This window comes from Globicephala melas, chromosome 1, assembly GCF_963455315.2.
Source record: "Globicephala melas chromosome 1, mGloMel1.2, whole genome shotgun sequence".
In the NCBI taxonomy this organism is placed as follows: domain Eukaryota; kingdom Metazoa; phylum Chordata; class Mammalia; order Artiodactyla; family Delphinidae; genus Globicephala; species Globicephala melas.
Genome location: NC_083314.1, coordinates 61,544,144 through 61,558,092, shown reverse-complemented (window position 1 = coordinate 61,558,092; position 13,949 = coordinate 61,544,144). Strand labels below are relative to the sequence as shown.

At 48.8% G+C, this 13,949-nt stretch overlaps 1 protein-coding gene across 1 annotated transcript in view; it reads right to left on the bottom strand.

Moving 5' to 3' along the window:
* Positions 1 to 8,811: 8,811 nt before the first annotated feature.
* The window catches only part of CD247 (CD247 molecule), a 78,188-nt gene continuing 73,050 nt past the window's right edge, over positions 8,812 to 13,949 (bottom strand). Inside the window, exons 5-8 of the mRNA XM_030875573.3 lie at positions 13,712 to 13,750; positions 12,845 to 12,901; positions 11,281 to 11,322; positions 8,812 to 10,027 (exon numbers count right to left, since the gene is read on the bottom strand). Coding sequence (XP_030731433.1) covers positions 9,962 to 10,027; positions 11,281 to 11,322; positions 12,845 to 12,901; positions 13,712 to 13,750 — 204 coding nt within the window. The 3' untranslated portion in view covers positions 8,812 to 9,961. The remainder of the gene's footprint in view (positions 10,028 to 11,280; positions 11,323 to 12,844; positions 12,902 to 13,711; positions 13,751 to 13,949) is intronic.

The following is a 13,949-nucleotide window of genomic DNA, read 5'->3' as shown; positions in this document are numbered from 1 at the left end:
TTTGAAAGGATTCCATCCAAAGGGCAGGGAATATGTGTTTTCTCAGAGTTGTCAGCTTTACACCCAGATTTCCATATGATTTGTGAAGTTGCTTTCTTCTGACCATCCTTACTCATGAAGCAGTTCCATGTGTGGGCTCTTCTACTCTCAGCCTTTGCTCCAAGCAGCAAACCTTAGCAGCTCTTACGTTGATTCTGTAATCTGGATCTCCTTTCCTCTCTTCCTTCTCTTCCTTTTCTCTTTCAATGGTGATACCTTAATCTGGGAGGTAATGCTCGTGGGTAACAGCTAGCTTCTGGCCCCTCCATAAAATACCTCAGCATAGTTTAGCATTGTTACAGAACTGGTTTTAAACTAAAAACCAAATAAATAAGTAAAAAGAAAAAACTTTATAAATAGTGGAAATAATTCTAGCTGTAGCATTTAGTCGAACTGATGTTTATTATGATTGATAAACATGATTGATGCTGTATGTATTGGGGATCCTGTTTATAGGTTACAGTTTATAGGGTTAGGGACGGTGGGTGGGGAGAGAAGAAGGTGATTATGTTAGAAGGAAAATGTTGCATTGCTCGTGTGTGTGTTCGCTTTTCCTTATCTGTGTCTTGCCAAAGGAAACTTGATCATCCCTGTGTTTGGGTTTGGGATCCGTCAGCCTCTCTGCGGTCTGGCCTGCAGTGCAGTGTGTGGTGGCATGCAGGTTACACGTGGGTTGTCCAGTTCAGGGTCCTCGAAGGCATTTACATCCCTTCCTGTGGCTGCCCAGGCCCCCCATACCCCGCCAGCCTCTCCTGATGATTCATTACCTCTGTACGTAGCAAGAGCTTAGGAGAAGGATGAATGTGTGAATGTCGGGGTGTGTGGTTGAGCAATAGAGGCAGAAGTAGAGAAGCACCATTTAATTTGGAGAGGAAAGGAGAAATGAATGATTGATGCATCTTAATCTAAGAAAATTAAGCAGGTTTTTTGTTTTTTTGTCGCCCTCTGTCATGTTACTGAATGTTGTGCTAGTAGCATAACAGTTTAAAACCTCACTTCCTTCTCTCATACGAAGGCTAATTTTGTCTCGACCAAAAATGCGAACAGAAGGAAACCAGATCAAGAAGTTGAAAGCCAACCTGCTCGCCTCTTACCTGTGATATGGTGTGACCTTTAGGGATGGGTTAGTTAGTGAGATTGAGAAGAGTATTGTTCTTAGTGGGGATGTGAATGAGAAATGATGCTGGTTTAGGAACAGTTAAGAGTCCTTTCTGGCCATACTCTGGGACAAACTTTCTTGGCTCCCTGAGTTCAGATATAGACTCTATGTCCAGAAAGGCTATTTTTTAATAAGTGATCCATCTCACAGAACCTAAGTGGGGTTCGGTTTGGATACCAAAGACACTGCATTGTTTATCCTTACGTTTTCAACACAGGCAGAGGGAATAGGAACAAAAAGCTGAAATTTGGAAAAGCTTTATCTTTGTCTCTTTCCTTTTCCTCTCCCCTCCCCATCCCCACTTTTTGAAGGAAGTCTTATTGGTCATCCTGGCTTTGGAAAAGAGATTTATTTAGTTTCACTCTGCTGGCTCTGTAAAAATGGATAGAGTTGCTAAGTGTGGCAGTGATATTCTTGGAACTGCTGGGAAATTTAGGGGGGGTGGCAAAAGATGGGGGTAGAATTCTTTTCTTATTTCCCTTTATCTAACACTTATAAAGAGAACCAGTACAGCCTGTTTGAGTTCAGACGATATTTAGTTGTTCTGTCACTTGTGAAGGATAAGCATTTTCAAGAGCAAGATTACATGGAAATCCAAAAGGCCTTCCTTTATTCTTCCACAGAGCTGTATTGTTCCGGAATGTTTTCACATATGGGCTCTGGGGAATTGAGTAGTTCACTGTTTTGGTGTACTATTGACGAGACACGGAAAAGAGGGGAGGGATAAGAAATTTATTGCTCTCGACAGAAAACGATCAGGTTGCAGAACTTCATGACAGCTTTACTAGTAATCTTATTGTTCTGATGTTATATAAAAGTGGTATTAATATTGTGTGACTTTTCAAAGCACTAGGTAGGTCAGGAAGCAGGTATCAAGGCTATTGAAGATAAGAGCACTTGAAACAACAGTTGAGGGAAGACAAGGCATACATGATGGACCGCCACTGCACCCGGAAGTGAAGCTCCCACGGTGGGCAGGGCAGGGCCAGTGCCCTTTATGATTCTTTCTGCATCCCTGAATCAGCCCACTCCTCACAGGGCCGTGCCACCCAGTGCCACCTTCCGGTTCAAACCCAGGACACTGTCAGAAAGTTCAGACCCCAAAACTAATTTACTGTAAAAAAAAAAAAAAATATTGAGGTCTGCTGCAAAGTTCCCCCGAATTTTCTTTGTTTACTTGTTCATCGTTGTTTTCATGGAGTCAGCCACAACCTCACAAAAGCAGCTTAAGGCTTCTTTCGTAACTTGGCAGTGGCATTGAGCTCTCTCACATGATGTCCCAAAGTCTGCAGGCAGACAGTTGGGTACAGTGCTGTTTCCAAAATGAGACATCCAAACACTTCTTTAAAATTGGGATCTCCTTCGAATGGAAAAGGACAGAGCCAAGGAGAGAGAAGACTCTGTACTCCTACCCAGTCCCTCAGCGTCTCTAAGTCTGAGCAATAGAGCAGGAAAGGGAAAGCACTTTCAGAAGCTGGAAAGACAGTCCTGTTAGGAAAGGCTGTAGTTGTAGGCAGGTGGGGTGCCTCGTCTTTGGTTCTGATCCTGCGTGGGTCTGCGGAAGGCACGTACTGTATGAGAGTAGAGTGGACTAGCCTGGTTGCGTGTAAAACTGCAAACAGTTGGGAGGGGGGAAAGGAGAGAACCAAAGACGTTGCAACTGTATTATAACATTGGCTTTTGACAGCGTAAATGGTGTGTCGTGTCTCCCCTGAGTGCGGGCAAAGTGGAGATGCAGACTTCTTCCGGCTTCTTACCTCTGCTCGCGGGGCCTGTGTGCATTACTCAGTCCACAGGAGGTGTCACTCCGAGGAAATGCCCTCCCCCACGTTAGACCGTAGTTCAGTCCCTGCAGCTGTGGTGGTGGTGGCAGAGGCGAGGTGAATAAGCGTGGGGTTTTCCGCCCACCACGAGTCCAGGAGCTGTTGTATACCTCATTTCTAACTCGTGACTGAGTAACTTGCTTTAAAACTTTCTCTAAACCCTACAGAGTTGCCAAGTCTGCCCTCCCTCCTCTGAGTAATGTTGAACTCTGGCCTATAGCATCACGGGACCTGTAGCCTAGGGTGGGACCTCCCAAAGCCTCTGAATGTCGCTGCTTTAAAAGCTACTGCAAACTGAGGGCAAATTGCAATCTTCTCCTTCTTTTTGTTGCAGGGGGTCTTCCCAGGTCTCTTAACATCTGTTCCTTGCCACCCTGCTCTTAGGGGCTGGCCAGCCGGCCACACCCCGACCCCACCTCCCATCTCTGACTGCTGGCCACACCTCCCCTCCAGTACTTGCCTTCTCCCTGGTGCGGGGAGGCCATCCCCTTCCCCTGTGAGGCCTCAGGGTTCTGCTTATTTTCAGGACTTTGGGTGGAAGGGAAGACACCAAAGGCTCCTTTAAGCTGACTGCTGCATACACATTTCACTTTTTTTCCTTTGACATGACCAAAAAAAAATCCAAATATTTAAGTTTTTATTGTTATTAATATTATTATTATTTGACAATCTTATATCCAATGGGCTGTCTAGAAGCTGCATCCCCAGCCCTTCACCTTTTCTTTGAATGTAGTTCCCAACCTTCAATTCCCACCCCCAATGTCGAAAAAAAGAGCTTTGCCAGGTCTTACTACTGCTGCTATAAGCCAGGGGAGGGTGGTTTCTTTGTTTTGTTTTGTTTTGTTTTTTAAATTTCCAGCCAAAACCAAAGATTTTTTAATGATTGTATAAACTCAAAACAAACAAAAAAACCAAAGAAAAGGGAAGTCTTCAGCGTCAATCCAGTCTGTGGCGTCCTGGTGTTTAGAGGAGCGAGGCCCGGGGCAGGGAAGGGGGGGCCCCTGACTGCACTGAAAGAGCAGGGAGTCTGTTTCCAGTGTTCCAGGGTGTGCAGAGGCACATGCTTGGTAGCTTTGGCTCCTGCCAACCTGTGAACGTGCCATGGAACGAACTGGCATTTCAGATTTTCCAAAACGGTAGGCAGAAGCCCATCACCACGATAGTCCTCCCTACGACAGCCATGGTCACTGCAGGGGCTTAGCGCAGGGACGGGGAGCCCGGGCTGCTGCTGGGCGCCTTGGACTCCACAGAGTGGGGGAAGTTGAAGACACTGGTGCAGGATTGGCTGCTCTGCCGGGTGCTTTAACCTCTGGGGCCGTGCCCGTGAATACTCGCCAAGGTGCCCTTCTGAGCCTTTTCTCTCTTTTCCTTTACTGGAACTGCTTGGAAGTGGCTGTCCTGTTTGTGAGAAAACACGCAGAAGGATTATCAAGCTTTTTCATTTCTTCTTACAGTAGTTTGTTTCCTTTTTGCAGCACCACTGTGCAACTATGCATTGTATTTCACAACCTTTTGTGCTAGGTAGATGCCTGTGACTTTTTAACTTGGGGGGTGGTGGGTGCAAATGAAGGAACTTTTTACACGGATCTTTTTAATCTCAGTTGATTAGGGGAGGGGGGGGATTTGGTTCTAGGGTCATACAAGCTCTATCCCAAAGCAAAATCCAAATGTTAATAATATTAGCCTGATGCAGATACCAAAGATAATTTCTTTCCTGCAGAACCTTAGACTTGTGTATTAAGTACGATTACCCAGCACTTGCATTAGTCTAACCTCAGTAATTCCAAAGCTTAGATGTATATTTTGGTATATTTCTGGGATATTAAAAAAAAATGTCGTTTAACTTCTTGTTTGTTTCAGTGTAATGCTCTTAAAGTCATAGCATGAAGATAACTGAACTGTCCTATTCTTAGTAGTTTGAAATAATAGTATTTTTGTATGTTTTGGGTGTGTCTATGTATGTAGTAACATAACAATTTTCACTGCCTAGGTGTTCATAATAAAAAAGAAAACAAAAAAGTTCTGAGTGTACATAATATTCAGTAATAAACTTCCACCGGGGTCAATTTGGATTGAATATTTGCTGATTTATCGGTCCCAACTGGGATTTTGTTTTGTTTTAAAGAGACAGTGGTTGTTTTGGGTTTTTTTCTAAAGCTGTTTTCTTTCTCTCTGTCTTTAAATATCTTAACTCCCCCCACCTTTTTCTTTTCTTCCTTTTTTTTTTTTTTTTTTTTAAATATTGATTCAGGGGTGTTTTTCCACTGTTGTCAAGGGAGGGACACAAGGGGGAATTGACCCCTTGGCCTCCCAAAACTTTTTGTTTTATGTACTTAACTTTAAAATGTGAGTTTGAGTTCTCTTTTGTGGAAACTTAAGATGTGGTGTAAATGATTCTTTCCAAAATTGTCCAGCAGCTTTAATGAGGCAGTGACAATTCCTAAGTAGTTTATTGGGAGTCCTTTTACATTTCTCCTTAGATAACTCTGCAATCTGGGTGGCTATTGTATAGCCTCACTGTCCCAGACGCCTGGTTAGCCATTTCCCCTCGGATAGGAACATGCTACAAGAATCAACCCATAACTTGGGAGTCTGGGGCCTCGTTATCTGGGCCCCCGGGAGACACACGTTTTCTTGGTTTTGAAAACCCGAAACACAAGCAATTTACATTTGGGGGAATTAGCTGATACCTCCTGAGGCCTGAGGAGGTGGTGGGGAATATGAGTGGTGCTGTCTCTTTAAAAGTGCCCTTTATATGATTCCCCCTCCTGGGGCTGCCTGCAGGGGGCTGTAGGCTTGGGAGAGGTTGTGTAGGTGACAGTGAATCAGAATGAAAATGGTAGATTTTGTGTAGATGCATTTGTCTGCTGTAATTTTTTATATATATTAAACTTACTGTAACTGTACAGTTCATTTCTGTTGTAAAACATCATTAAACCATTTTCCAAGTGTTTTCACATTGTTTGAGTTTCTCTGAAGTTGTTGCGTTGGTATTCGGGTTGCTTCACACATTCCCATACAGACTTCTCGACTAAGCCTTCCAACTTATTTTTTCCAGCAGGTGCTCTCAGGCAGCCCGGGATCACTGTAAGCACACTGGTTCCTCCGCCACCCGTGCCCTGGCCTCGGCACGCTTCTCCCTGTGCTCCGTGCGGCGCTGGGGCCACCACACTGCTCTCTGCCCAGGCCCCAGTGGCTTCCTGGGCCCCCGAGTCTGGTAGCAGTGGTTTCCTTCAGACCCCGAGGGCTTTGTGTGATCGATTGATTCATCTGTGAGAGAACTCTTCAGAGGTCCCCTCTCACTGTGTATCTGACTGCAGAACTGTCATTGAAATTGACTTTTCCAAACCACCGTGCCCCTCTAGCATTTCCTGCCAGGTCCTGAACAGTCATTCTCTGGGGTCCTCTGAAGGAAGCTAATCCTGAACTTGGCCCTCTGGTTCTCCTGTCTGAGGGTACACAACTTAGCTCCGTCTCTCTAGCTTCTTGTAGCCAACATTTAGTGTCTAAATGCAATTAGTTGACTGCATAAAAGGGAAAGTTTGAATCTTAAAATGAATTTCCCACAGAGAGAAAACTTCAGCTTGTTGAAGAGCTCTGGGAGGCATCCTGTTTAACTAGTGTGTATGAACTGAGTCTGTGCGTCCCCCTTGAATTGGCAGACGGAGAGAGGCTGAAAGAGAAAGCTTGCGCTCTGGTCTCAAGGTATGGCTGCTGTCTTGAAAGGGGCCCAGAATGGGAAGACAAATGCTGGGTCCTTTTCTCCTCTGTTTCTACGTCAAAGAATGCCTCGCTCTTTTCCATTCCACCCTGTCTTGTTATTTATAACTTGCTTTTCAGTTTGTAAAGTTACTCTTAAAACAATTTCAAGTTTTAACAGGAATTGGCTGTTTGGTAGAGACAGCAGCGGGCTCACAAGCACGAGGACTTCAGAAGGCAAAACCCATCTGTCACGGGCTAAGGCATGAGGATAAAAGCACTGATTCCATTCTGTTACCCTGTAGTCCTTTGTAAAAAGGTTGTTGTTGTGTTCTAACCCACTCCAGTGGTGTCTTCCAAGAGGAACTACCCATGAGAGGGTATGAATTCTCCAACTGCAGCCTTTTCTCTCTGCGAAGACCAGGGCCATTCTCAGCTTGATTTGGGGCTTCGTTGTGCCAGCACGTCCACTGAGTCCTCTCCCGGCAGCCTTCTCTGTGTAGTTGCCTTGCACGGAGTCCAGTAAGTCCTCTGCCCCACCCACCCTGGGCCAGCTCCCACACCCATAGCTTACAGCCAGCTTTCCTCCTACCTCTTGAGTCAAAATCTTGATCGAATTGGGTCAAACTCTTATCTTCAGGCCAGCCGTGTGGGTCACACAGCCCGTGTGAAACTCAGCTGACCTTAAAACTAGGTATGAGGTTGAGGCTTAACGTTGACTAATAGAGGAAGCCAACTTCATGTGTTATAAGATGCCCAGTGAACAGCAGATAAAGCGGCAGCAGCCACAATGAGGCTCTCACTTGTCATTGTGAACTTCAGTCAGCGGAAGGGCAGTTAAAACAACATGGTGTAATTTTCCCATTCCTTTGCCCCATGACCAGGTTACAGAATTAGGGCTGATAGTTTTCAGCCCTTCTCTCCCTCCTCAGAGCCCTGTTCCTTCCATGAAACCTTCCGCAGCTCCCCCCATGCCTTGCCGAGCTCTGTCCGTACCCCTTCATCGGCAGCTACTCACCCCGCCCTCACTCCGCTTCCACCTGCCTGTCCTGTGTGTGTCACGACAGTGCACTGTGATGCCGAGTTCTTTACACGGTGTGGATGAAATACAATGACAAAATTTTAAGTCCCTAACTAACTCTGATGCTACTTCTCTAGCTTCCCTGGTAGCTTGCCAAGCGCTGGGCACAGAATAGGAAGGTGCTAGGTCAATACTTGGTGAATGGAATTGAATTCCCCTCTGGGGCCAGGGTATGAATCGAATGCCTTCTCTCCTGGCAGAGACGCACATCACTCCTGTTGGAATCCCAAATGCTCAGGGGCTTTTAATAGCCATGGCCTTCGATTTCAAAGTTTTCTGATTTCAAAGTCTTTACCCGATATTAATTGGTGGCTTGATGAGTTAGGGCCTTATAAACAGCCACTGCAGTTAGAGGAAATACTGCTGGGGACAGGGTCACTTTTTGTGGGAGAACCTGATCTAAAAGACCTCTGTTGTCCCCTCTCCTTCCCCAAACCCTAAAGACTGAGGTTTCTGTTTTTGCTTTTGTTTTCTTGGCCACGTGCCGTGTCTTGCAGCTTGCGGGGGGGTCTTACTTCACCGACCAGGCATCGAACCCAGGCCCCCTGCAGGGAAAGCACAGAGCCCTAACCACTAGACCGCCAGGGAATTCCCCAGACTGAGGTTTTTTTTTTTTTTTTTTTTTTTTTTTTTTTTTTTGTGCTGTGGCATCAGCAGCTGTTCATAACCCCCAGACACCCTCTGACAACGATGCTCCCTCTTCCTGATGCACTGATGCTCAGATGGCCTCTCTCCTGCTCTTTCCGGCACGCCCCAAGCTAGCTCAGTGCTGTGAGCCCTGCACCCAGGGAGCTCCCCATCACCTTCTCCTGGTTCCTGCATAAGGACTCCTGGCGTAGCCGGACACCACGTTGCCCCAAGCACAGCCCGTTTGGGCCACTGTATGCACCTGGCTCTCCTGCATTTTCCAAGGAGCCGTCCTGTTCTCTCCCAGCAGCAGGCTGATCGCCTGATGACTAAATGACCATTACAGGCTTGACTGCCGAAATAAAGCTTACGGTAAAGCAGCATTTTCACTGAAGCATTTATTATGCAAAAAAGTAAGGCTCTAGCAAACCAGTATAAATTAAGACCGAGCAGAGCAAAGAGGGTTTTCCATCCATAGCCGCCTGCCCTTTTAGCACACAGCCCTGTTCCAGGTAAGTCAGCTGAGGCTTTTCCCACCGTGCCATTGTCCCTTGGGATCTTTCTAGGTCTGAGTGGAGCGGAGTCTTCTTTTGAGGCCTTTCCCAATACGGCTGTGTCTTTTCACTCAGTGTGAGGTGCCCAAGTGCCTGCAGAGAATGTGGTCTCGCTGCCCCTCACCTTGTTCGTAGTCAGCCATGACACTGCTGTATTCTTGCACGCTGGACTCTTCACAGCTCGCTTCCCTGTGAGAGTGTGGGCTCCGGGAGGGCAAGGCTGGGCTTCTTCATTTTTTGGTCCCCACAGGCCCTGGCACTCAAGTTCTATCACAGGGAACGTATGCTTGATAGCAGGAGGGCCCCTTCCTGCGCCCCCAGGCCTCTGGCTCCCCTGCTCCCGTCCCTGATCCACCACTGCTTCCCCTCTTCAGCCACCACCAGCTGCTACCTACCACCCCCCCTTCCCCTGTGCCCTCACCCTTCACAGGGAGGCACCACAGCCTCCCTGGCCCATCACCAGTTACCGTGGAATGATGGGCTACGCTGACAACAGAAGCGAAGTTTACAGCAGGAGCGAAGCCGCTCAAATGCTGACAGAACAATGCAGACCATCAGGACATGCGCTAACATCTGTGGTTTCTCGGGCGACTTTACAGAACACAGCCTGAACTCCTCAGCTGTGTTGGAGGAGGAAGGTGCCCGTCCCCCAGGTAAGAGCCCAGAGCCACTGGGGACGGGGCCTGCCCACAGCCTCCAGGAAGCAGAAAACCCCGGAACATGCTGCACTCCCAGCAGGCTCCTCTAGGACAGGGCCTGGGGGACGCACTCCCTGCCGGCGTCCAGGGAAGAAATTCTGTGTGACAGTTTGCAATTGGATATGACCACATGTTACAACTTGAAGCATCCCGATCGTAAAGAAGAATACTTGGGTGGTGGAGAAATACGAGCGAACTGGTTTGTAAATACTTTATCCTGTGTCTTTAACAATCTGGGCATCTGCAGGTCTGGCCTGTGAGTGGTGAAATTCCAGGTGCTGTTAGCGAGGGGGCAGGTCCTGCATGCGGAGGGCAGCATAGGTGTCCTTGGTGGCCGTGCTGAGTCCCTGGGGAAAGCAAATCAGAACAGAAGAGGGGGTCAGGAGCTCTGTGTGGGCATGAGCCTGCCTGGAGGCCAACAGGTGTCTGCTGCAGCCTGGCCTGTGATCTCCCGCCCAGCTCAGAGGCCCAGGAACTGTCCCCTCATGCACAGGTGGGGCCTTGGCCCATGCAGCTGCAGCAGAGATGGTCCTGTGTCCCACTGGGAATGGCCTTGGTGCAATTCCTTCCCAGCTAAATTCTCACCTTCTCCCGGCTTCCCAAGTACTGTGCCCTACGAAGTTGCCTGTCAGACCACAGAGGAAGGAGGGTCACCCAGCTGGGACACTGAGCTGGGAATCAGCGGGGAGGCCTCAGACCTGCTCCAGACAGCGTACTGCCCCTGATACCCGGGCCTCCGGGAAGCCGGCACTTGTCACGGGGGAGAGAGTGGCTCCTTGGCCCCCGCCCTCCCGAGCCTCCTTCCCAGGCCATGCTACTACAGTCATGTTCTTTGTCAGGGAACAGGCAGGCTGGTCCCAATCTCACTGGAACGTCTCCCCCTCTGGTCCAGGAGACAGATCAACAGCAGTGACACGCAGTAAAATTTGGGGGCCCTTTTGCCATCACTCTGAACTCGGAAGCCAGGTAGCCTGAAACTTTGGAGTCAATCAAGCAAGCTGTGAACAGCCCCAGTGAGGCACAAAGAACCAAGTAAGAACCCACTGGGGATTATATTTTAGAGAAGTAGGTTGGCTGTGCTTAGTTTGCATAGTTATTCACCCTGATTTGCAAAAACTAGGCACCTGACTACATTTTCTATTTAAAGTTATTTTTCTTAACTTGTCTACTTCAATCTCCTCACCCATCTTCCCATCCTATTAGGTGTGAGGATACGAGGCGGAGCAAGGCTTCTGCAAGGGCCCAGAGCAGCGGCGCAAGAGGCAGGAAGTGGCTTGTGTGGTGTCCTTTGCCTGCATCTGCCCTTTGCTCAAGACCACACAGCCTCTGGGCAGCTGCCGCTTGTCTGCTGTGCCCAGTTCCCCCCGGGGCTCCCATGGCCTCCTGACTAGAACCAAGTTATTTGCCTGAATGGTTGAATTCCAGCCCCGCCCCAGGGGCTGACCAGCAGAAGAGTCACCACAGGCCTGAATGGGTGCCCTGGGCTCGCCCAGCCCAGCTGCTGACAAGAGCTGGCACTGCCAACAAGCAAAACAAGGGAGCGTGACCTTGGCTCTGGTTAGACGGTGCCACCCCGGGAAGAAGGACCAGCAGCACTCACCTGGTAAAGGCCATCATGTCCCTTGCCTCTTCGCCGCTGGTTCTGTGGAGTGAGACAAGAAAAGGCTACAAGGTCAGAGAGCCAGCAGCAGCCTTCCTGCTCAAGAGTCCTCCTCAGAGGACCCCCAGAGAGTCACAGGTGACTGTCTCCCAGTCAGCACCCCTGCCCCGGGAGAGAAGGGTCTTCAGGTCACTGGTCAGACCTCGGCCTCCGCAGAGTAAGCTGAGGCCTGGCTTTGATGGGGCCCAGGTTTGCTGTGCCTGACTCAGATCCTCAGAGGCATCAGATTCCTGGATCTGGGCCGTACTGGAGCTGGCCACGCTGCCACTGCTTGGAATAAACAGGCCTCCCTGCAGCTCTCAAAATTCTTGGCTAACTAGGAAAAACAGTATGGAGGTTCCTCAAAAAACTAAAAACAGGGTTACCATATGATCCTGCAATCCCACTCCTGGGCATATATCTGGAGAAAACTATAATTCAAAAAGATACATGGACCCCGATGTTCACTGCAGCACTATTTACAATAGCCAAGACATGGAAGCAAGCCAGACAAAGAAAGACAAATACTGTATGATATTACTTATATATGGAATCTAAAAAAATTATACAAATGAACTTATTTACAAAACAGAAACAGACAGAGACGTGGAGAACAACAGGCTTGTGGCTGCCAAGGGGGAGGGCGTGGGGGAGGAAAGGACTGGGAGTCTGGGATTAGCAGACGTAAACCAGTATGCATAGGATGGGTAAACAACAAGGTCCTGCTGTGTAGCACAGGGAACTGTATTCAGTCTCCTGTGATAAACCATAATGGAAAAGAAGATGAAAAAGAGTACAGAGATATAGGTATAAATGAATCACTTTGCTATACAGTAAAAAATTAACACATTGTACATCAACTATACTTCAATAAAACAAATCTTTAAGAAAATTCTTGGCTAGTCATCAATGCTCACTGGGAACGGCAACGAGGTTGTGGGTACAAGCTCGGGCTGTAGAGTCCGTACAAATTCTGGCTCCCTCGTCACCAGCTACGTGACCTTGGGTAAGTTGTTGGACCTCCTGTGCCTGGCGGGTACACATTTCCCATTGGGTTATTGTGAGAATTAAATGAGATTATCTACCTGGTAAAGCACTGGCCAGGCCAGCTTTGTGGGCACGCCACCTATGCAGTCACATGGAGATCAAACCTAGACGGGTTCAAAGCTCTGCTCTCTCTTATGGAAATTCTTAATCATTTATGAACAAGGGGCCCCACCATCCTAAGTGCTGAACATACATTGGCACACATTACTCACCTGATAATTATTATGAACGTTGACAGACTTGGCCTGTTTTTGCAAAGCATGGACCATCTTAGTATTTAACTTGGTTTTTAATCCTAAAAGGGTATCAGCACTTTCTGAGTACCTAATATACTGTCAAATGGATGACAGCTGGACTAACCTTTGCCTCTGGCAGCCACCACGTGGGCTTTTGCAGGTGATAGGAGGAAGGGATGGGACTCTTTGGAGCAGCCCCCATACCACCCAATCCTTGGGAATGAAGAAGGAGTATCACTCACCTCGCCCTTCATCCCGATCTCACTGTAGGCCTCCGCCAGCTTGTCTTTTCGCAGCTCCTGAAGAAGAGGGTGTGAGACACCGGTGTTACCAACTGATGTAGCAAACAGTGGGCTCCCCTCAAAAGGAAACCTCTGGATTCCCCAGTTGGTGGGGGGGTTCCACATTCAAGGCTCCAGAGACTCAAACATTTCTGACAATAACCAGCTCCAACCCCCTCTCCCCCTCCTCAGCCTTCTGGAATCTTCTCTGAGCTGCCAGCCCTTTGCACTGAGCTCAGAAGCTCAGGAGAGGTTCAAAAGGATAAGATGTGGAGTCCTAGCCAAAGGACACGCACGTTGGACAATGCAACGGCTCACCCCAGAGCCCCCAGAAGCATCTATTTGAGCAAGCTGTCTCTTCACACAGCCAACACCGTGGCTGTGCGTGGGCCAACTGCAGGAGGGAGGGAGAGTAGCTCTCTTTGCAGTGGCTGACCCTCTGCGATGGTCCCATGTGGCAGACCCAGATCAACACCCAGGATGGTGAAGTTTTCAACAAGAGGCCACACTCAGGATGCTCCTCCGGCCCCTAGGAACAACAGCCCCTCAGAGGGGCTTGCCCAGCTTGACCTCGCTGTCCCCCCAGGTCCCACCAGGCTGATCCGGGAACTCCCGCGGCAGGCTTAGGGGCCGAAGGAAGGCAAGCCAAGGGGCCTTCCTACCAGCAGCCACTGCGGGCAGCAAGCAGGTGAGGCACTACTTGGCCAGGGAAGTGAAGGTCAAGTCAGGCAAAGACCACGGAGAAGGGAGCAAAGCCTTCATCCAGAGCCCTCCTCCAGCCCTACCCTCCAACTTTCCAATGCAAACTGTGCCACGTCCTCTACTCACATTGTACACGACTTCATGGGGATTCTTATTCTTCTTCCTCTGCCGGGAGAGACGAGGGGAAGAAGTTAGAGATGGAGAAACAGGGATCCAGGCCAGGAGAGTTTCAGCGCCCTCCCCAGGCCCCTTCCCCACACTCTGTGGGCTCTGCCATCCGCCTGTGCCCTCCCCGTGCTCCCGCAGCTGTGCTCCGCCACTCACAGGCCCTCACAGCGATACCACGCCTCGGATTCCCTCGTGC